The sequence below is a fragment of the Triturus cristatus genome, chromosome 1_2, assembly GCF_964204655.1.
Source record: "Triturus cristatus chromosome 1_2, aTriCri1.1, whole genome shotgun sequence".
Classification (NCBI taxonomy): Eukaryota; Metazoa; Chordata; class Amphibia; order Caudata; family Salamandridae; genus Triturus; species Triturus cristatus.
The window spans coordinates 328,764,723-328,788,778 of record NC_140580.1 but is presented as its reverse complement, the minus strand read 5'-3'; the positions used below and the strand labels follow the sequence as shown (position 1 = coordinate 328,788,778).

The following is a 24,056-nucleotide window of genomic DNA, read 5'->3' as shown; positions in this document are numbered from 1 at the left end:
GCCATGCAATCCGTTTGTCATCGCACTTCAAAGGGTCCGCTCCTCCGCCTGGAATGCGCTCCGCCGCCCCCAAGCGCGCACGCCACGCTCCGCCGGGCTTGTCTTGTTTTTTTATCTGGGTAAACAACCACAGAATTCCAGACGGGGAACTTGGCAGCGTCTCTTACATCGCGGAAAAGATTTTTAGTTACTAAGAACACAACACATCTTGTAAGTATAGACTTAATAGAGATTGAGAGACATTTAAATTCATGTTACAATTGTGCTCCTTCACTTGGAGATCGACTTTTATTTTCAAGAACTGGATTTCATTAGGGTAACGCTCTCACAACATGAACCCTCCTCCACAACTTCTCGTTTTTTAAAGTAGAATGACACGCTTAGAAATGAACCCCTCCCACAGCTCGCGCAGCTCCGGACAGCAGTAATACGCTTTATTTAAATACAACTTTGCTGCGAAGGCCCTCGTAAAAACATTAGTTCACTTACCTTCAATCCAGGGAACCACGTTTATGCGCCTACGCTCTCATACCTCAAGCAGGAACAAACCTTTTCAACTGCTACTCCGATTGTCCCCTTCACAACATCTTCAGGCACTCGAGACATTATTCACCCAGAAAGAAAAAATCCACTCCCACCGCTCGGGAACGCAGTAAGGCGCGTTGTTTTAAAGTTGCTTTTAAAGTAATCCCCTCAGGATACTGCTCCTTAATTTAACGATAAAACGTCTCACCAGTTTAACGCGTAAAAGACGGCCGTGCCCACAAGCAAGAATATTGAAACAGGGTGCTCCCCTACTCTGAATCTTTCACAGCAATTGCCTCATTCAATCCTCTCCTTCTCAACACCTTCAGCCGCCAGCAAGTCCTTCAAAACAAAGGCAGATTCGACAGTCCGCTTCTAGAAGCCATTGACAACAATTACTAGCAAAAAAAAAAAAACACAATCCCTAAAGCTCCTTTGGCGCGCTTCCTTAAAGTGAACTACTGCGTCCTGTAGCTGGTGGTAAAATCTTATACATATTTAGGTGAAAAAGCCACACGTGCACTCCAGGGATTTCATGCTGCTTAGGTTGATAACATGGTAGGGGGACCAGGGCTCACAGTTTTGCATGAGATATGCCTATTTTGCACTTGGTGTCTAGCCTATTTCAGTAAACTCTTCAATCTAGTCCTCGGTTTCACAGAGGGGCGATTACATTTTTTTGTGACAGTTTCTGTTATGAATTGCTCACCATGGATACTTAGCAGTGTCCACTAAAGTAAGCTAATTAAAAGTCATATTGCGGGGGTTCACAATTGCATTACATTTAATTATAGCTGCCTGTTCGGTTATTAGTTGCAGAGGAGTGCGGTATTTGTGTGCGCTGCCTTCAAATAGAAGTGTTGTTCTTTAGAAGGTTTTTGCGTTACACGTTCAGTTTTGGGTATTGTCCCCTTGACAGAAACTTGATTACACACATAAGTCACCCTGTACAAACAAGTCCACTACAACCGCTCTGGGACGCAGTAAGGCGCTTGATTTTAACGGTGCATTTTAATTAGTAATCCCCTCGGGACACTCATCCTTTCTTTCAATGCAAAACATGTCACCTATTTAACGCAGGAAATGCACCTGTGCCTACAAGGTTAATATTGGAACATGCTGCTCCTCCACCAGGACCCTCCTGTACACCTTCAATTCTTCTAAGGCAATAACTACACGGTCAAAACCACTCCGTTCATGCAGCATCTAAGGGAATTGCAGCGTAATTTTTAATATACTGCTCTAACGCGAAGCGAATAGGAAAAAATGCTCAGTCAATGACTCAAAATACACCAACCACATCTTCATGCCCCTCCGCTCACGTACCTTCAGCATAAACAAGCGCTTGCAATGCAATAGGTCTCGCATTTATACAAGTTTGAGCTATTGGCATTGTAAATGACAATGCTTTTTATTTAAGTTTTTTTTTTTTAAAAACATAAATAAAAGGCACTGTCATTTACAATGCTAATAGCTCAAACTCTCGCAAATGCGAGACCTATTGCATTGCAAATGCTTGTTTTGTGTGCAAATAGGCAGGAGATAGAAGTCAGAACAGGCAGGGCACAGAGGTCAAATCATACCACAATTATATTGATTTGATTCGACACACTAGAAGCTGAGGGCACTACTTTATAAAGGTTGAAAGTGTACTTTTCAAAACTCCAACAAGAGTATTTCTTTAACATGTGCTAGCTTTCACATTAAAACATCACGTTATAACAGTGTACTGAGACGCTCTTGTTAAAAGTGATGGTGTTGAAACATGAACTTAGAACCATTACTGCCCCGCCTCCACCCTGGTGACAGTGCCGATAGTGAACTAATCAGCAAGACAGTGGTCATGTGAACCCTATATATGGCCCAGATTCTAGTAGATAGAGCAACATTATAATTAGGGCTCCCGGTTTCATGTTATTTTTTTTTTTAAACACATTGGTCTGTATTTATCTATATTTATTTTTTGCTAATTTTATTGGTATTTATACATATTTATTTTATGTTTTGAGAATAAATGGAGCTGTAAAATGGTATAGTTCTACATTTATTTAACTCATGAACATGCATTGATACTTTGTGTCTTAGCAAATTAAGCAGCCAAGTATAATAAAACATTACAGCGACATGTAAATATTAGCATTATATACAAATTTATATTAACATATGCCAGCAATTAAAATAATCACATCCTGTTTTTAAATTCCCCATATGTCTATCTGCTTAGCAGTTGTTCTAGAATTCATGAAGGACAAAAAAGAGGAACTTACTAGAAGCACAATTTTCTGTATTTTTCTGCTTTTAAAAATAAATACAGACAGGATATAGATTGTTTTCTGTCTGTATTTATCAGTAAAAATGGAAAACTGCAAGCCTTAATTATAGTTCAGTAAATCAATTAAAATAGGTTTTTGTACAGGTGGCATTCTGAAATCATGTATGCGATAATGATGAAAAATAAAGGTCAGTAAAATAAACTATTTGCCTAAGATCACACAATTTGGTTAAGTGGGGAAGTCACTATAAAGCCATCTTTTGTGATTTAACTTTGTAAAAATCAGCCACTAAATGGATTTCTGTTTGTCTCCTATTGTTACATTAATTGTTAGCGCTTTCTCTTCTGTGCATGATGAGGGTAGAGCGAGGGTGCGGATATCAGGCAGAAGAAGCCATATGAAAGCTTGGCTTGTTATTTATGGGCTTCAATGGGGCCAAGTTGCAGAGGAGAGAAAGAGCACCAAGAGAGGCAGAGAGATAATGCTCTGCACATAATGGTGCTTAGGCTGTTAAAAAAAGAAGAAAAAAAACTCCCTTTCCCAACTCATCACAGGTTTGGGTGGGGTCAGTTATGCTTGATGACCCCACCCCACCACACCCAGTGACGACTAGGGAACGGACAGGGTCTTCTGACCATCTTTAGAAACATGCAGTCCCTGGAAGTACAGGGCTGATACTGTACCCGCCTGGGCCTGCTTGAAAACATGACGCTGCCTCACGTCATTAGTGGGCAGTCTTTGAAGATTCAAAACATTGTACGACAGGGCTGTCACCATGCCAGCCTTTATTACCCATTCACCTTTTAGCAGTGCGTGTAGCAGCAAAACTATTCTATTTGACACATGCATACTAGCACGTGTGTCACATGAAACCTGCCTGATGCCCATTTCTGAGTGTCATCATCCATCAGGCAGGCAGCAGCAGTCCGACTAGAAGCTACGTGAAGACACTGGTGCAAGGCATCCACATTTTTTTTAGAATGCTAAGGATCGCCACTGGCATTACCTAGCATCCTGAAAGGAATATCTGTGGATGCTGGTAATTCCTGTTTGCAGTTACCATCCACGTGCATTAATATAGGGTGGGCACCGCTATAGTGCCCTTGAGAAGAAACCGCCAGTGTTGTAGTCTATCAATACCAATACTTTAAATGGGGAAAAAGAAGTTCTGATACGCACCAGTTTGACTGCGTACGTTTTAAGGGCTCAGTTATGGACATGTCTGGAGGGGTGTGGCTGTGAGAGAGGCATTTAACAATATCAACATAAGTAGTATAGGTTGTATACTACTCGTCACCATGTATTTTTTGACAGGTGGCCACGCCCCTTTGACCACGCCCCTTTGGTCCGTGTGTCTATATTGGACGCGTTCCAAGTCTGATTTTAATCGGGGTTTTAATCGGTCCTTATAACGTATTGATAAGATTATAGCATTTTATTGTTTTATAGGTCGTTATTTTGTGAATCATGGCTTATAAAATGATACGGCGATGAAATCAAAAAGCGTATAAAACGATAAGTTAGGATTTGTGAATCAAGGCTTATAAAATGATACGGCGATGAAATCATAAAGCGTGTAAAACAACCAGGCATGCCCGGGCATGTCTTGCTTTAGGCATGTTTATGGGGGACTCAGTACGTATAAATCGACCAGGCATGCCCGGGCATGTCTTGCTTTAGGCGTGTTTATGGGGGCTCAGTAATCGGATATATGGGGTGCAGCTACGAATTAAAATGATATTTTATACATTTCCCATCATCACATTATTGAAAAGAATAATAACGCGTTTTAGAACAAATTGCTTTTATTAAATGTAAAATGAAAGCTCGGAGAAGTTTTATTTTGGGTCAATATTTACAATTTAATTGAAACCATTTTTTACATAACAGAAAATCACATTTTATGTAATTACAGTTTCATTATATGGAATTACATATACTGACAGCATTTAGTGACAATAGAAAAAAAAAAGAAAATCAAGCTTATAGTTGAATAATGAGGTAGAGGTAGTTATCAAATATAATATGCACCATTGCATATAAATCACAGTATCAACAGCACACATAAAATCTGCGGAAGTTACATTAAAAAAGGAATCACAGCATATTTTTGGTACCCGGTAATAATCACAGATAGCTATAAAACATTTGTAAAGTATAGAAAACACATAGTCAAGCTTATAGTTGAATAGTGAGGTAGCGGTAGTTCTCAAATACATTATAAACCAAGACATATGAATCACAGTATCAACAGCAGACATCAAATATGCGGAAGTTACATAAATTTTTTAAAAGAGGAATCACAGCTTATCGTTGTTAACTTATAATAATCACGGATAGCGATAATACATATATAAATATAGAATTCACATATTTAAGCTTATAGTTGAATAATGAGGTAGCCGTAGTTAGCAAATACATTATGCACCTTGGCATATAAATCACAGTATCAACACTGAAAACAAAATGATGTACATAAAAATCAAGAAACCATAGCGTATTAACATCAACCAGTAATACGCAGTATGGCCACCGGGCATAAAATTATACAAAAACTATATGTTGTGATACAGATGAGGTATTTACATAAAAAAATATTTAGTTACCCAGTAAAAAGCATAGGTCTCTATTATAAGTCACGGGTGCTAAACAGACAACCATGGCAATCTCGCGAAGTGTTTTCTTTTTTTTGGCGGGAGTGCTTGGCCGTGTGTTGTTACGGGTTCGTGAGCATTGTCAGCGGTATCACGGAGGGCAAGCGTCGGTGCTCTTCGAGGGGTCAGTGAAAATGGTGATGCGGGGGGAGAAGGGATAACAAATGGTGCAACGGCGTTGTTCTTTAAATCTTCTAAGTGGATACGATGACCACCATTTCCTAGCACCGATGTCGGAATGTTCAGTTCTGCTAGGCTCTGCATGAAGGCATCCCAACCGACAGGCGCTTTATTATTTGCAAAAGAGTGTGTTTGGGTGGCGCCTCTGATCAAATCATGCAGGTTTGAACCACGTATAACATTACCTTTATAAAGAAGTTCCCCCTTATCATTCCAGAAAGCGATGTCTTTATTTTGATGAATTTTATTAAGAAGTAATTCTGCTTTCTTTTTGTGCCGGGGGTTAACGTTGTCAAGGATTTCATTAACTAGATTAAAGGCGTGTGATTCTGGCTCTCTGACCGGTGAAACGGGTGGCTCTTGACTTTCAGGCATGAATAAAGTCAGGCCCTCTTTTTCCATTTTACCATGATGGACAAAGTTCAGATACTTTTGAAGGATAGCGGTATAAAGCTTAGCTTTCTCGTGCACCGGTAAATCACTACGATGAAGAATTTCGCGCATCTCAGCGTCCAACAGATCCGTGGCTGATTTTCTAATGTCGGTATCAGCGCTTGGGGGACTCCGCATTCTGTCTAGCTGATGTTTAGGAACGAGATACATTTTTTCAATGTGAGCCATCACCGGCGGCGCAGCAGGCCCGAGAGAAGCGGGATAGCAATGCCTAGCAGCGATCCTATGAAGCCCCCAGACTGCTTGACAAGACTTTTTTTTGTTTTAATAGAGATCCTCTTATTGCTCAGTTTTTTAACAAGATTACTTTTCTTTTTAAGCACTCGGATCTGTTGAGGACTCAAAGGGACATTGCCCTTCAAGGTATTTAGGGCTATCTCCGATATCGCTGCTACTAAATCGTCAGACGCGGAGCATAGAAGAGCTTTCCTTTGTTGTGGGGATGATGAAACCAACAGTCTTAAAAGAGCTAGATTGCGCGCTATCCGGCTGGACATGGTCATGAGTGTGTTGGAGCTCTAAACTGGAGCGCTGCTTTTTATTTATCTTCTTTTTATAGCCGGGTAGGACTTTTTTAGAGTATAAGCAACAGGAAGATCCGGTGGGAAAAGCCCGGTCCTTAATCTGTAATCCTCCGGCGTGCCGGCGTTTAAATCTACAAAAAGATACCCATAGGGGCTCTGAGTGGCGTCCTCAAAGGCTTCTAGAAAGAAACTAGAGCGACCCGGGTACATCTGTCTGGCTAGAGTCGTTATTTGAAGCTTGTCTCGGGGGTTTTTGAAAAGCACCATGTACTTGGTGTTCAGAGCGATGGTTCGTGAGCTCTTACCTTGGCAGAAGACGTTTTGCACAATGTATAAAATGCTAAGATTACGATGGTGAACATACTGAGTAAAAGCTTTTTCAATTTCACCGCTGTCACAAGCAGAGGCCATTAGATCATCTACAATTAACATATTAACACTAGAGGGTGGAAATAAAATGTCATCATTTAAGGCGGCGGGGAGCCCCTCGACAAATTTGAGGTGTGGAAGCTTTAGCGCGAGTTCTTGATAGAGCCGCTGCCAACAGGAATAGGCCCACACTACGTTGGTGGGTGGCTGGGTCAGCATTTGATGCGCATTTTCCAAAAGTTTTTTTACAAAGTAACTTTTACCAGAATTGGAAGGACCTGCGAGGATGCATGAGAACGGATGTTGCAATCTAATATCCATACTTTAAACAACCTCTAATAAACTATACACACCAAAAGCGGAAAGTCCTTTTTCTCGCTAGCCCCGTGTTTACACAGAGGCTGCATAACTCTTAAAAGCCGTAGGGCAGGGTTTTATAGTCCTCTTTAAGAACGCGCTTATCATATACAACCCTCAACGTTTTGCGAAGCGGGCGTGTCTCAATATCCCAACGTTTTTTAATTCTCACAATGCAGGGGTGCTGCACTACTAAGCTTTCATCTTCTGGAACACATTCACCTCTTTCGGCGTGCTTGGCATATTGAGTGACCAGCTCTTTTAAGTTTTGAAAATTTACTTTTTCGCGGTTCTGAACATTGAGGGTGATCCCCTTCACCTTCAAGCAGATTTTACCGCCTGATAAGCGGTAACCGTAGGTTTTGGGGCCGGCTGAAACAAACTCTGTGATGTGTTCATCGGGAGGTGTTTCGCTAGTGAGTTCCCCCAGATAGTCACCCACCGGAGGGTTAACATCGCCCTTTTTGCTCACAAAAATCACAGAGTCTGTGTCGTGGTAAAGACAGCGGTCTTGAAGCAACTCCAGGAGCTTGTACAACTCCAATCTAGCATAAGCGGTGGTGAAACTGGCAATAAATATGTTAGCGTTGCATGAAGGCGGGTAATGTTCTTTGGTATACCGCCAACACACACAAGCGGTATCATCATCTATGAACTCGCAAGATGACACCTCGCAGTAGGAAGTAAAAAAGTACTGATCAAATTCATCCGGCTCTGTCACTAGAGTAGTTTCTGAGCGGTCTTCTCTCTGCCCCAGTTTTCCCCATAGAGAGTTGAGAAACAGTTTAGCAATCTGTCTTTTAGTGGGGTTCACATGGATTTTATTAGAGCGCAATCGAATACCCTCTTTCTGAAAATATTCCCTCCGGTACTTCTGTTTCTCGGCATTATCACTACACCACTGGGGGTAACCCGAAGCTTCTTGCTTGTCTCTAAGGTGCAAGTTGATGTAGTCGGTAAACAGATCACTAGAAACATTTTCAAAATGCCATATCTCATAAATGCGATCTATCACATAGCCTTTTTTCAGAGCTACATTCACTTCTACAGTGCACCAGGTGCCGGTCAGAGCACGTTCGTCATCAGAGTGATCACACCGGAAGGTCTGTCTGGCTTCTGTGCAGGAGCGGCACAGGGTAAATAATAGTTTTCCCTCGAATCTGTAAGGAAGCACCGGGAAAAAAAGTCCTCTAGGCGGACGAATTCTACATCTGATTAGACCGAAATACATTTGAGGGGCTCCAAAATCTTTATAAAGGATCTTAGGATGTCCCACAGGGTAGACTTTTGTCTTGTTAACAAAGGGGTATAAGCTGGTAAAATCATAGTAAAAAATCTTTTCATCACCAGAGGCCTTTCGATAAAGAGTAACGGCGTTGGTTCGTCCTCCGTAGAGAGAATCACGCGGTTTCAAGGGCTCGGGTAAGTCACGATCCTTGATAAAAGTCTGCAGATCTAGATTACATGTTAACTGCTCACGCCACGCGTGTTCCCAAATACTTCTGACGTTGAAGCCGCGTCTTTTTAAAAACTCCTGTTTAATAGTTGTGCGGTTAAGCAACTGACCATATGTACAACCGGTCATCTTGTTAAAATCGTTTCCGGCGTAACAAATTGGACAGCCGTGAAAAAAGCAACCATTAAATTCAAAGGCAGTAGGGACCCCGTCAATATTGGCATAACCATCTAAAAAATAGGACCCAATTTTAAGCTCCCCGCCCCTCAAAGCGTGACGGATGGTGATTTTTTCACTGTATTCCAAATACATCAACCATTGAATAGCGGGTGTTGAGAATCTCTTTTGCTGTCTGTGATAATTATCACGAGGTAGCAACGCTAATGTGTAAGGTTTTAAAAAACAAAATCTGAACATCGCCAAGCAGACTGAAGCTAAAGTGATGTACTGAAAGGGGTCGATGAAGTCAACATGGGCATACTCATTGGCCTGACCCGGGTTCACCAAGATTTGCTTGCTAGACATGGCAATGACGCCTTCTCTAAAGCGGATACACGCCTCTCTTAAAATGTTCACATCTTGTTGGCAGTAATGAGACAGCTCCTTCTGGAAATCAAACTCCCGATCTTTGTTCGATTCATACCAGGACACAAATTCTGTTTTCTCAGAGGGTGACATATAGTTTACACCGTAAAATTCTGCTGAGGGCATAGCACCAACGTATTTTTGGTTCTGCAAAGTGTTAAAGTAATGCGGGAAATACCCTTTAGACTCTTGGAAACCCATTGCCTGTGGAAGTTTACTGAGTTTCATGGGCAAAAAGTTTATAGAGTCTATAAACCTGATATTGAGTACTTTGGTTGTAACGCACATGAGCTTTCCTCCCTGAGTGATCAGTGACATTGCCACCTTTTCAAGCACTAGAGCTTTCACTACAAAATAACAGTCATATCCTTTAGAGAAATGTGCGAGAAAACTATAGTTTTGAAATCGGGGTGTAATGAATGTGTTGATAAAATCATTGACGCATGTAGGACCTGAAAACTCCCAAGTAGGCTCACCATTAATATGTCTGGCAAAAATATAATTTGGCTCGTGAATGATATTTTCCTGACGGCACTCCATATCGTAGAATATATAATCATTTGTTTTGGTCGGCGGTTTGAGTCTGCTCATAAAGCAGAGATGTGAATCAAATGAAAACACCCGGGCTTTACAGACACCGCATTCAAGGCCTTCGCATTCATGACTTTCGGGGCCGTAGAGACCGCACGAATCACACAACTTTTTGCTGAGACAGCTCACCTCCCCCGCCACGGCTAAAGCACGATGACGCTCTAAACACTCCGAAGAACGACAAAACAGTCGACACCGCGGACACCTTTGGAGATCGTTGGCAATGTCATGGCAATCGTTCGTAACGCACGCTTTGCAGAAGTCTGCGCACGAGTGATTGTATTTGTGGGTATAGGCCGAATGGCAATATTCGCAGTAATACCTAGCGCCGAGGAATTTTTTTATATCTTTCACACCGTAAAAATGGCTTTCATGTAAAAGAACAAACAGAATTTTAGATTTGTTGGCGGTACCGCTGGTGAAATAACGCCAGCCGCCTTCGTGATATAATACTTTAATCGTCACACCCAAGTAATTTTCAAATGCTTCTATGTCTTGCAAAGAGACATCCGTATCTGGGGGGATGTTTAGGGCATCGTGCATTAACTGTGCCTGCTCTGTCAACGTTCTATCCGTAGATTGACCGTGAGCCAATAACCCTGCCAAACACCCCGCCAGGCACAAATTTCCAGCTGTGTTGTTCAAATCAATCAACCATCGACGTTTCTTTTGAATGATCTTAGTAAACAATACAGAATTTAGAGCCCGTCTGGCACCGCCGCCCCTACTTTTTATCACAGTCACAACAAGTGTTAAACTTTGTGACCCCAGAATCTCTGCATTGCTATTCATCATGTCAACAATTTTGTTTAAGAAATCTGAGGCATCTAGGTCGTGATGCGGTAGCCTGCGAGTGTAAAAAGAGTTAGCCAGACCACCGCCGCTCAGGCGAATTTGTACATAATCGTTGGGGCCTATGTCTGGGGCCATTTGGTCCAGCAGCAGTTGGATAGAGTTAATAACCGCTTCTAGGGCCAGTCTAATAGAATCTATGAGATGAAGATTGACAAAACGAAATTCTTCATAAAATTCTATAGCTCTAAATTTTTTGATAACTCTTTGATATTGTCGCACGCTTTCTAAAAACACCGGCGCAGGGTTGTTACTGATGCTAGAATTATCGCAAGCGACAGCTGTTCTCTGAGGTGTTTGCTCTAACTGCGTGGGGCTCGGTGGTAAATACCCATTGTTGCTTTGAATATTACGGCGTATATTTCTCAAATGGTTTTTGGCTCTTTTTAGGTTTTTGGCTAACCGATTTCTGACTACTTTAGCGGCTAACCATTTCTCTTTACGTTTGGCGACTGTAGTTTCAGACCTTCTCGGCGACCTATGCTCTTTGGGGGTCATTATCAGTTTCCCGAGTCGAGACTCAAGGAATCAAGGTTGGCTTGGGCATCTGCTAAAATAGATGCGAGCGAAGTCTGAGTATTTTGGATCACGTCCTCTACTGCTAGTTTGACATCTGTTATGCCGCCGATATGTCCGGAAGCTTCCTGTACACGTAGAACATTAAAAACGGATGAACTGACGGGTGCAGAGTTCAAGCCTAATCCTTCTAGGGTATTTATTAGGGGAAAAATGGCGTAAATTGCCTGAAGTACAGCCGCGTCGCTGGGAAGTGAAGCTTTAACAGCAGCAGCAGCAGCCCCACTGCGGGGGTCAAGTGGTGTCTTTATCTCAACGTTAAGTGGTTTTTTGACACTTAGGACATCATCTATGGCGCGCGAGGAGACAGAGGTCTCGAGCTGATTTTGAGCAGTTACTAAAGCAGCTGAAAGTGATTTCTCTAAATTTTGCTGTATACGTACGATGCCAGCTTTGATGCGTTCAATGGCTTGTATCTGAGCTACTGTATCACGATTACTTAAAGCAAAAATAATAGCTTCGCAGATAGATGCTGTGTTAAGAGTGCTTCCCCTAAGGTTTGTTATTAAAGGTAAAATATCGTGGCATGCTGATGTTACTGCGGTAATGTTTAGGGGTGGTGTGGGGTTATGTCTAGGAGCTTGTAGCGCCGCTGCGGACGCCCCGTTTGCTGCAGCACTGTGGGCAATTTCAGTCTTTAAATTATGGTGAATAGCACCTGGTGCGAACCTTACTGGGGGACTGGTGATGGCGGGTCCTCCTCCTATTGTAACATCTGTGTGACACCCCCCTTGTGAGCGTGGGTTCTTGGAGCATTCGCTGTGTACAGCTGGCCCTGCTTTTGATCTGTTTTGTTGAACGGGTACATTCGCGTTTTCCCCCCAACAGTCATCATCGTCAAGCAGCGAAATTATTTCTTGTTCATCGGGGGGAATAATGGCGTTTGCTGGTTGCGCATGCAAGTTCTTTGATGGTTGAGAGTGAGACTTGGGGGTAGGAGTAGGTGGGGGGTGCACTAATACCGGAGTATCGCTGCAAGGGTGCGTTGTGACACCTAGAATCTGTTCTGAATTTCGGCTGGGGAGAACGCAACCAGGGGTAGGCGTGTTTGAATTCGAAACCTGGAAGGTCTGTAGAGTAGCAGAATTGTTATCATTAGCATTCGCTTTCCTATTGCGCTTTTGATCACCCTTTTCTTTACAGCCAGAGTGTCTCTTTCTCAAACCGCCACCATTTACAGACACCGGTGGAAACTCATGCAATGCAGGCCCCCCAACAGTACTCCCCCCAAAACCACCCTGCAATGTTTGTGGTGGCCCTCGCCGCCTCGCTTCTTTACGCTTCTGACCTTTGCTTTTCAGATCGTCAGGCGGCAACCTTGAACTCCTTTGTACAACCGGTTGTTGTGTATTTGATTGCTGCACGTGTTGGATGGAGATTGCATCATCAGTTTTATCTAAGTAAGAGCAAAAAACACAATTTTAATTCAAGCAATGAACAGTCGGAAGAGTCCTCAATAGTCATCAGTGCTACAACTAGACTGAGAGTGGCAGCGCAAGCACACACACACACACACACACACACACACACACACACACACACACACACACAAGCACACACACACACACACACACACACACACACACACGCACACGCACAAGCACGCGCACATCAGCATGGTCTATGGTAGAACATACTACCAGTAGAAAAGAGAATTAATTCTTACCAGCATGCGCGCTGAAGCCGCAAATTTGACTGGCTGCGATAGGATTAGGGCCTTCAAGCGCAGTGTCGAATAAAAGTGCGTCTGCCGCCTCGGCCACTTCCTGCGAAGACAAAAATGCAAACAGCTGTAACACATTTCCTATATCGGTTTAAATTAAATTACTTGAAAGCACCGCTATACGTATTTACAAGCTCATGCAAACAAAAGTACACACACACACACACACACACACACACACACACACACACACGACCGCAGAAATAGACCCAGACCTTAGTTGTCAAATTAGCTGCTTTTCAAGCCGCAGCTCAACCCCGGCTCGCTGGCCCCAGGCTATATAGTGACATTATTTAAGACCTCGGGCGTTATTAAATCATGATCTGTAAAGCAAGGAGGCGGACTAGTCCTTGACTTAAAAACACGGATCAATGAGCAGATAGTCTTTGAGGTAAGAGCATGTGCAAAATCTAAACACACCGAGAGTCATGTCATATTTCCTATTGCTTAAAATGCCAGCTGCTGTAACAGTACTAAAAGTCTTTTGACGACGACGTGAAAAACTGAATTAGAACCACATGCTAGAGCATTTCAGACGGGGTCCGGCAAAACAAAAAAAAAAAAAAACGCAAACACACACACACACACACACTTTTTGTTTTTTTATGCATCTTTCACGGTTCCTGACTAGCAGTTACAGTTAATTCAAAACACCCCGAGTTTCACCTAATTTTATCTATTGCTTAAAACCTTTTGACAGAGGAGCGAAAGACTTAATTAGAACCACATGTTAGAACATTGCCCGGGACTTCGGTCTAATTCGTCTTAGTGTGACAGTCTGAGCCGGAAAAAAAGCTTACATCCCTGATAAAAAAGCATTTAACCTTTGAGAGATGACGCTAATAGAAGCGCAACTTCAAAAAGAGCTAGAGGATTATATAAAAAACATAAAACAATCTTCTTACCAACAATTCTTGGTCCTCAGACATGTTCATAAATGGAAACGGTGCTCAGTCATCAGGTGGTGAAATCTTTCAGGGGCTTCAGCTTTTCAAGCGCCCGATGTGGTGGGAGAATGAAGGTGTCACCAGCGCCGTTGGTTGGAGCGTCGTAGCTTTCCTGAGAGCTCCAGCCTGAATGTTCTTGCAGACCTCACGTTTTTATACCCAAAACCCGACAGTTTCCCGCCACAACTCACAATACCACGTATGTCTTCGTGTGTCGAGAATTAAACGGTATAATCCACTAAGCATTTCAGGTTGAATATAAACAGCTGTGCATTAACGTGGCAGCAAGGTGCTGAAAAAAGTCAGACCGCCACGTAAAGTTAGGCCCCCCTTATTTTATCCATATTTTTTGCAAACCTCGACAGCACACTAGGCACCATATGCGGACAATAGCCTGTCTAAGCATTTCAGGATGAATATAAACAGCGGTGCATTAACGTGGCAGCTAGGTGCTGAAAAAAGTCAGACCGACACGTAAAGTTAGGCCCCCCTTTTTTTATTCATATTTTTTGCAAACCTCGACAGCACACCAGGCACCATATGTGGACAATAGCCTGTCTAAGCATTTCAGGATGAATATAAACCACGGTGCATTAACGTGGCATCTAGGTGCTGAAAAAAGTCAGACCGACACGTAAAGTTAAGGGCTTTTTTCATGCAATTTATTTAGATACATTTTATATCACAGAGTAAAAATGTTCGGTACAAATATGATTTTAAAAGTCCAATGAGAGCGTAAAATAGACCTTGTGGATGTCTGCTAGTTATCATAAACACTGTAAACATGTATATTATCAGTGAATGAAATACAATTTTGCATCGGTCTGTTATTTACACGGCCTCTTTTCAATCTGCGTAATTGCCTCAACACAAACCTTGTTACTAGAGCATCATTTGCCTTCAAATCAGCTGAATACATTTTTAAAATGCTTTCAAAGTCTACACCACGGCATCTATGAAATAAATAAAACAAACAATGTGCCCCGCAGGTAAATGATACATCATCCTGAATCTGGTTTTCATGAAATGTTATTAGGCCTGAAGTGTTTCTTTTTAAAAATTGCCATATGGTATTGGGGTACAGATAACTGTTTGGTGGCACGCCATAGGAGTCAAAAAACTCAGAGTCCTTTTCTGTTAGAAATATTGCTAACCAGTGTCGACCCCTTTGATCTTTACCGTCTGTATTGACTATTAAATGAAGCGGTCGCTGGCGATTACCCAGATACATTGGTAGAGTGTCAGCTGCGAATACACCTAAAAATGAATGTTTTGCCGTCTCGTCTTTGGCGAGAAAACGTTCCAGTTGCCACGTATTCATCACATATAGTCGATTAGCACCTCTCGCCTATGGTTAATCTGTATAACATTCTGAAAGACAGCGTAAATCAGAAGGTTTATAGTAGACGGTAGAGCGGCGCTAAAACGGAGCTCCAGACGTACATTGCCTGATTTTTGTATCGAAAAATGGCCGCCACCCACGTCGTTGTCAGGGCATAGATCGAAAGCCAGCATAGAATAGCCTTTCGAATACTCTACACGATCCACAAAGAAGGGTCGGTCTGATGCGTACTTCCCAGCAACTTGCAGCACACCCAAATATTCTCTAGCCACACCCCCAGTTCCAAATGACGGCGTGTATGGTTTTGCCGGTATAGCTTGGCCGTCTACGGAGAGGCTGCTGTGAGATATATTATAATGCTTGAAATTAAAGGGGTTTCTGCCATATTCACCGCTAAATGCTGCGTTATCGACCAGCGCTACTATTACAGTTCTTGGCAAAAATCCGAAAAAAATATTCTCAGTATTCGATAGTAGCGCACCGGCTGGGATGCTGAACACTTTGAGCTCCACTCTTTCGATGGGGTACTTGGCATTACTGGTTAACAGAGTCTCGGCGTGAGCTAAACGCACCACCGGGCTCACTTTGACACGTTTCACAAATAGTGACGCCGCTAAGATATGCACTTTGTAATTTTCTGCGTCGCCGCTCATTAAGCAAAAAGTGTCTTTATTTCGAATCAGTTTAATCTTCACATCTAGACCGTTAAGCATTAATTTGTCTTGGAAAAATAAATCGCAGTGTAATTGCCCAATCAGTTCCACTTTACGACTTCGGGCTGTAAAGCTAGCTCTGCTCTTAAATCCCGCGTTAGCACCGTTTAAAGTCGTGTCCTCGTGCTCTCCAGCGGTGTCTCTGTAGAAGAGACCTGCAGAAAGTTGGCGTTTTAAAGTGGGGTCCCCATAATTAAGTACCGTTTCGAGATAAGCCCTGTATGGATACGTGTTGTTTGACTGGCTGATGAGCCGGTCGCCGAGGCTCACATCCAGTTGGTTAAAAAGTGAGGCTATGGGGTATGGAGAAAACGCCACTCGGGCTGCGGCGTCCAAATCGGATCCGTCTGCGTTAGTAATTTTGCACGACAGATAAATCAGGGTAGCTGAAAGGTCCAGGTAGTCATCCGACCGAGCTATGAAGAACTCTAAGGGGGCTGTGTCTGACAGGGCTGAAAGTGGCGGTACTTCGACATATAGAGAACTTTCAATGCTGGTTTGCGTTGGTGGTACTTGGAATAGGTCCAACTCTGACTTTGTGCATTCCTGGGAACCGCAAGGGACGGAGGCCATGGTCCGATTTAAAATATGTTGCCCTTAGAGACTCGTTTTTTTCCGTGTCTTCTCCGGGTCTTAAGCGAACTCTTTTGAGCCGGTCGCCGGCGCTTCACAACGCTTTGAAGGAACGCGGGCGGCCCCCTTAGTGATACACCCCTTTTTCTCTTCCTTCCTCTTTCGAGATAGATTAAACCTGAGCCTTCTTGACCCGTTTTGGTAAACTTTTTCATCACCGCCCCCGAAACGTGCCCTGCGACGTCTCGGGCAATATTTGCTGCAGCGGTTTTCACGTGCGGTTTTACCAACTGGAACCCTCTTCTTAAAAGCGGTACTGCTTTTCTGAAAAGGCTTCTGAATATACCGCCAACACCCGCCCCGTACATAATAGGTGCCCCGTGGAACCCCGGGAGGCCTGAGCCGGCTTGTGCTCTATAGTAATCCCTATAGAGCGACGCGTCGCCGTAATTTTCAGGTAAAATCATTATTCTAGTACACTTCACCACGTCGCGGCCTGAAATGAAGCTTCGCTATGACTTTACCCACTTTAAATCTTATATTAGTGTTCAAATCGTCCTTCAGTTCCAAAGTTATTGTGTGAAAATGTTTTTTGCTGATCGGTACATAATCTCTTTTGGTGTAAATGATGTTTATCATGCTATTATTCTTGCCTGTGATTTCCACGCACCGGAGGAGAGGCACGTAGCTATCCCCCACTCTCTGATGCTCTATCACGTCGCAGTATACAAACATCATATAAAATCCGCCGTGTACATCCGTGTAGGCTTTCCCCGCTGATGAAGAGTGGTGAACGTTAGGCGTCAGCCCCAACACTCTCCCCAGTTTTTCACGCACCAAAATACCATAGTCTTGAGCATTCCTCAACTGCACTTTTCGAAGTCGTGGTTCATACGTTAATCTAAGGTCAACAAGTTCCGATATGTTACCAATGGATTTATTCATTACTTCTACAATGTCTCGTATGTTGTCATAGTGCCCCGGCGGGAAAGAAAGTTCGTGGGCGCTTTCCTTCTTGCGTACCACCGTAAATCTAACATCCTCTGTTTCAAAAGTGTCCCACGTGTGCGGGTACTGAATTTCTGTTAGGGCCACCTCCCAATCTCCTTGTAGATGAATAGGTTTTGCTAGTTTCACCGTAAAATTTGAAATTTTGTTATTAGGGAAAGTGTCCAAAGACGCGTTACTCGGGAGCGTCAGATAAAAAGGTCCGACCTCCATGGCGCTTCCGCGGTACCTAAATGCCTATATCCGCTGTTGTAGACTTTGTATATCCTTTAATTCACTCTCAGAGACCCAACTATTAAATTTATCAGGCCATCCCCGCCATTTAACTAGGCACTGTCTTTGTGCCCCGTGCCCCTTCTTTGCCAAAACGTTCTCAATACGGTACACACGATCTTGATCCTGTTTTATTTTTTGCAGCTCTTCTTTGTAAAAACACCCTTCGACCTCCTCCCCAGCATAGTCTTTTAAGTTAAAAACTGTAACGCCTGAATGCTTGGAAATCTTGTCTATCACAAAGATCTCATCTGTAAAAGTCTGCTCATACCCCTTTTGAAATACCCCCTTGCATCTAGATACCCTAACATGATCACCTTTTTTGAGAGTGTTTTTTGAAACAGGGTTGTTGGTGAACACGGACCCGTACACAGTTCTCCAAATTTTCAACTCATTTTGCGGGGATACTTCTACAGGGGACGTCTTAATGGTTCTATGATAGCTATGATTGTAACTTTCAATAAAATCTTGTAAACGATCTATATAACGAAATGTGTTGTACGCTGTAAAATACCGCCAAATTCGTGCCTTGAGAGTTCTGTTGAATCTTTCTACAATCGCCGCCTTCACTTCGTTGTTTGTAACAAAATGTTTTACACCATACTTGTTCAGCAGAGCTTTTAGCGTCTTGTTTTCAAACTCTTTTCCTCTATCTGTTTGTAACTTTTTAGGAATTCTCCCGCTGCTGAAAATGTAATCAAAGGCTTTTGTGACCGAGCTCCCCGATTTTTCCTTCAGGCCAACGGCGAATGCATACTTTGACAGTACGTCTATCACCGTTAATATAAATTTTACACCATCATTAACCGCGGCATGTTCACGGACGTCTAGAAGGTCCGCTTGCCATTGATGATTTAAGCCGCTGACTATCACACGCCGTCTTTGAAAGCGCTTTCTCGACCCCTTATGTAGCGTGTAGGCATCTTCGCCCGATAACCAGTCGCGTACCTGTGTTCTTTTAACACCGTCGTTGTGGATTTTGCTCTCCTTGTACAAGGCTTCTACACCGCCAAAACTACCAACTTTCGAGGGGTTGTAATAAACTCTTTTGAAAAGCTTCTGCATCGTAGCGCTTCTTGAACTAAAATACCGCAACCCCTACTCCCGCCCCCCTATTCTATTAATTCACTTTTGTTTTATTATTTTTCTTTATCAAATAATCAGAACTAGAAGCCGGTTTATTTTACAATAGTAGATTATTTAATAACACACGAATTAAACAGTGTATGATTTAAACTGGTAATATAGGAATGTACAGCGCTATAAACGATAATAACGATAAAAACATAGATATTTAACACAATGCTCTCAAAAACTCGTGACGTAGAATCAATATTTGGATTTTGCTAGCTATGAACGGTACCAGTCTTCTTACATCCTCCCCACGCCCCTTCAAGAAGGCTCGACAAAACAAATCAGATATTGTATTCATGAAATTGAAAAACTGTTTCTTATTCAGAGTAGTTCCTAGGGTGCAAAATGTCCGCCTGATATAATTGTCGATGCAATCTTCGAGCACGTCGTCAGCGCCCAAGAAGATTTTGCTCTTTTCAACGTCGTAAAAGCCTCTAGGTTTCTGACCCAGTTCTTTTTCAAGCTCTTCGATGATTTCACATCGCTTGTTACGACATAGCGCGGTCGGGCGAAACACTGGTTTGGGGTACGCCATCTTTGCTCTGATCAGAAAATAAAAAGCGTCTTCCAGGCATCTAACGCTCGGTCGCACGCCGATCTCAACCATGTGTCGAAACACACTTTCCTGCAACGGAAAAACACACATACATAATAGTAGCAATCGCGAAGATCATCATGTTTTCATTTACTCTACATTAAGAAATGTCATGTTCCTCGGTTTTAAACTCCTGTAAAGATACTTGATCTTAAAATATCTACGGTAATTCTTCCTTCTCAAATGCTGTTTCATTATCAAGCGTATGTCTTCATCACCCGCTTCATACATACTTTTCACATGCTCTGATGGGGACTGTACTCTCTTAATATACTTTAAAACATTCGCAATCATCTTACTACAATCTTCGGGTACTGACATTTCTTTCAAGCCATAGACCGCCCCCAACGTCGCCATAATCTTATAGGGGTCCAGCTTGTAACATAGTTTCCGTATCAAACTGTCTTCATATTCATCACCCGTCGTGAGACAGTCGTGATGCAACTGACTCGGGTCGTCAATTTTACAACCTTCGCATTCGTCGTACCACCCCGCCTTTAAGCACAATTTTATGATCGCGGCTATCGCTGTCAAAAGTCCGCGATATCGATCCGTGCTCCAACTTTCACCACGACAAAATTGTACAATTGCGTCTAAGCGCTTACAGCTGCAGTTTTTATGCGTTACGGCAAGTTTTTTCTGTCTTGAGCAGCAGAGACATGAAAAACGTAGCGATGGCTGTGTGACTTCCATAGTCGTGCTAGCGGTTTTGTCGCCTGGGGCTCCTCCTCCTCTCTTTTGCTGATAAAAAGAAAAAAGGGGTTTTTCGACCTCAGCCTTCCTCACAACTACACGCCTCATCATCACACTCTTAAACACCCCAGAGGATTTGCCGAAAAATTGCGGTTCGTACTTACTTTTCGTTTTCCAACTTCGCACTTTTCTGTTTCGTTTACAGATTCTTCTCCGGAATCCATCTCTGTACAGTCGCTGGAGTCCTCGGGTTCAGGCTCTTGCAGGTCAATACCCTCGTCATCTTCACTTGGTTCCGCTCTTCCACCGCCGTCTGTAGCATCGGAGGTATTGCTCGCCATTTTAGCAACGCCACCAACCGCCTCTTCGCAGGCTCCGGTCTCGGGCTTTATATTCGGCATAGCCGATGCCTCGACGTCTGTCTCGGGCTTTTTATTCAGCATCGCCGACGACATCTCCGACGTAGTACCCGCAGGCGTTGTTGGCGCGCAATTTTCCTTATCACTATCGTCGAGTTCTGCAGCGTCGTCTGCAGCATTTGCCGCTTCCTTCAGCATCGCTGTTATAGTTTCTCCAAGGGGTCCCGCTTCCACGCTAGAGCAAGACATTCTCAAAGTTGTCTTAAAGCTCGAGCTTTTCTTTGTCGGCAAAAAGCGGGGGTTTCTTAACACACGGTCCTCGGAATGCTGGCTTATATCCTCTGTGAACATACTAGACACGCCCCGCGGTATGTTTGTAGACTCGTATTTCACACTACCCCCACTTCTTAGCAACCCTCCTGCATGCGTGGTCGATTCATACGTTTTTGATTTCATCGCAGTATCATTTTATAAGCCTTGATTCACAATTCCTAACTTATCGTTTTATACGCTTTATGATTTCATCGCCGTATCATTTTATAAGCCTTGATTCACAAATCCTAACTTATCGTTTTATACGCTTTTTTTTTTTTTTTTTTTTTTTTTATTTTTTATTTTTATTTTTTTTTTTATTTCATCGCCGTATCATTTTATAAGCCATGATTCACAAAATAACGACCTATAAAACAATAAAATGCTATAATCTTATCAATACGTTATAAGGACCGATTAAAACCCCGATTAAAATCAGACTTGGAACGCGTCCAATATAGACACACGGACCAAAGGGGCGTGGTCAAAGGGGCGTGGCCACCTGTCAAAAAATACATGGTGACGAGTAGTATACAACCTATACTACTAACATATTCTTGATGTCTATCAGAGGCTGGTGATCATTTAGCCAAGTAGAGCATTTGCAGCTCCATTTTCACACACATTTGCAAAAAATACAATAGAAATGGCACCATGCAAACATCTTATAGCACAACAAAAAGGCAAAGATGTAGTTTTATGGTGAGGATGTAGTCTTGAGGATAGTTGTAAACTGTGTCACCATGAGACCCATATTCTGATCCCTGTTGCCTACCTACACCGGTCCTGTATGTTTTAGATAAAATGAGCTTATCTCATACTCTGCCAGTTCCCTTTTCTGCCCCACCTGATACTGGTACGTAGTACTCTTAATGTCCCACATCCACACCCGGGGTCCTTGTACTGTGGCCCTCTACAACATTAAGCTGCTAGGATAATTTAGCACAAGCTGACCACCCATATTCTGCAATCTTTTAATATGATAGAGCAGAAGATATTTTGAGGTTTTCCAGTGCTGATAAAGAGCACTACAGTTTACTACAAGCAAATACTCCAAGCTTTCTTTCCACCAATAATGGAACACGCACACCTGATCCTGAATACTTTTGAATATGCATGTAGACAGTGCACTACACACAAAAAGCTTTGAAACCTACCCCATTCCACGCCCCCAGTCCCTCGAATTACTACCTGCGAAACAGTTAAAAAAAATAGACTTTACGGGTTGCTAGCAGTCATGCGCATTGCAGCCCTCCCCCTCCCTATCCCCCACTTCTAGAATTGAGCGTGAGAGGGAGTAACTGCCAGCTTGTCTCTCCCAGTTCTGTCACGAAGTGTGGGCCTGTGTCAGAAAGTATAGGCACACACATACATACAGGAGCACTCTAATCAGTACTTGAAGCAGGCTTAAATAAATATTTAGGTCTTGTCTAAGCACCATATGCGCTGGCTCTTTGAGACAGTCTGTATACACTCTATGGGCTTACAAACCGCTCATCGCTTTTAATTTGTTAATGATTGCGTCGTTTAGAAAAGCTTGCTTCGATGTGGTTATGCGTTGTTATATGTCCTTTTTTCTCGTATTTTGCTCCCTCCTAAGGAGTAGGGGCTTATTACTTGTATCCTTTGACTTTAGTATATTTCCCTTTGTGTATGAGCACTTCTTTTTTTGTTGCAGAGTACCCATGTTTTCGGAAGCTCAACAATCAAGGTGTTTGCCCTATTAATCACACCTCAACCTGGGCATAAGGTATGGCATATACAAACATGGTAATATGTGGGAATGGATATAATAGTGACTCTGCTAGTGAAAATATTAATTAATCTCTAGTACTGTATGCCACTATACAAAACATAATTTATTTATATGACTTCAATCATGAGTACAGGCCATTTCCAGGCACCGGGTGTGTTTTATCAGACTAACAACTGGTATGTTAACAAAACAAAACTTATTTCACACATCCTACAAAAACATAGTACAACACATATCAAAAACATATAGAAGTACTTAATCTCTCTTCTAAACACTTCGTTAGTATGGCTGCATATGTCAGTCCATATCGTAGGTAGTCCAGTACAGACACACACAGGAGGGAACAAAGAGCCCTTGAAATACAATGGTGATTCAGTTTTTCCTGTGTTGTGTTGCTAAAGCTTCTGGGAGATGTCTTCCATACGATTTTTTTTTACAATGTGCTTTATATGTTTACCAAGGGTTTCCCGTGTTGACGTGACTGTTAGAGACATTTGTTTTTTTAAAACATTTTTTTAGCACTTGTGCCCTGGTAGGGAACAAACCCCATCCCCGTAGCCCAACCCATCAATTCATTACTTGATGTGTAGGTAATCTTTACTGACCAGTGACCCAGTGTAGCCAGCAGGTCATCGCTCTCACATGCTGTCTCTTCCTCCCCAGCATAACAAGAGAGCACTGCTTTTGCGTCACATGATGTTGTGCGGCGTGCCACATTGCTGTTTATTAAGCCATTTCTGCATATTTGGCTTTTTGAGGTGTCAATTTTGCTAGTTATTTTTAATATGTGTGTTTTTCTGTTAAAAGAATATTTGTTTTTGAAGGAGCTCGAATTCTGCCTGCAGGTCCTTTATTTAACGTAGTGATAAATGCTTCCTTCCTAGTGACAAAAAAGTAAGAAGCTGGGAAAATATCATGTAATGTTCTGTTTGGATTACAGGTAGACAGATGGCAAAGCTACAGTGTATTCAACATTTATTTTGATACATGGCAAAACTACAGTGTATTCAACAGTTATTTTGATACATGGCAAAACTACAGTGTATTCAACATTTATTTTGATACATGGCAAAACTACAGTGTATTCAACAGGTATTTTGATAACATTTGCTGCGATTCTTTAATATTTATTTAACAGCCGGTAAAATAAGACATCCTCCATTACAAAGATTCCCCTTTGACTGTATCAGCGCACCCGAGGCTATTTTTGTAAATCAAGCCCATCTCCCTTTC

General features: G+C 42.5%; 2 protein-coding genes across 3 annotated transcripts; both read right to left on the bottom strand.

Annotated features, from left to right (window-relative positions):
- Positions 1–11,319: 11,319 nt before the first annotated feature.
- Positions 11,320–16,693, bottom strand: LOC146867257 (uncharacterized). The gene is made up of 3 exons (XM_085620563.1): positions 15,889–16,693; positions 13,062–13,199; positions 11,320–12,791 (listed from the first exon to the last, which is right to left on the bottom strand). The coding sequence occupies exons 1-3, from the start codon at positions 16,691–16,693 to the stop codon at positions 11,320–11,322; spliced, it is 2,415 nt and encodes an 804-aa protein (XP_085476689.1).
- A 2,458-nt stretch (positions 16,694–19,151) lies between these two features.
- On the bottom strand, positions 19,152–21,211 carry NOLC1 (nucleolar and coiled-body phosphoprotein 1). Of its 2 annotated transcripts, none has more exons than XM_085603903.1 (2): positions 20,561–21,211; positions 19,152–20,444 (listed from the first exon to the last, which is right to left on the bottom strand). In XM_085603903.1, exons 1-2 carry the CDS (start codon positions 21,209–21,211, stop codon positions 19,794–19,796), a joined length of 1,302 nt encoding a protein of 433 aa, XP_085460029.1. In that variant the 3' UTR covers positions 19,152–19,793. The 2 variants fall into 2 exon arrangements, with proteins under 2 accessions (XP_085460029.1, XP_085460030.1); XM_085603904.1 differs by having other exon boundaries at positions 19,152–19,733.
- Between the last annotated feature and the right edge of the window lie 2,845 nt (positions 21,212–24,056).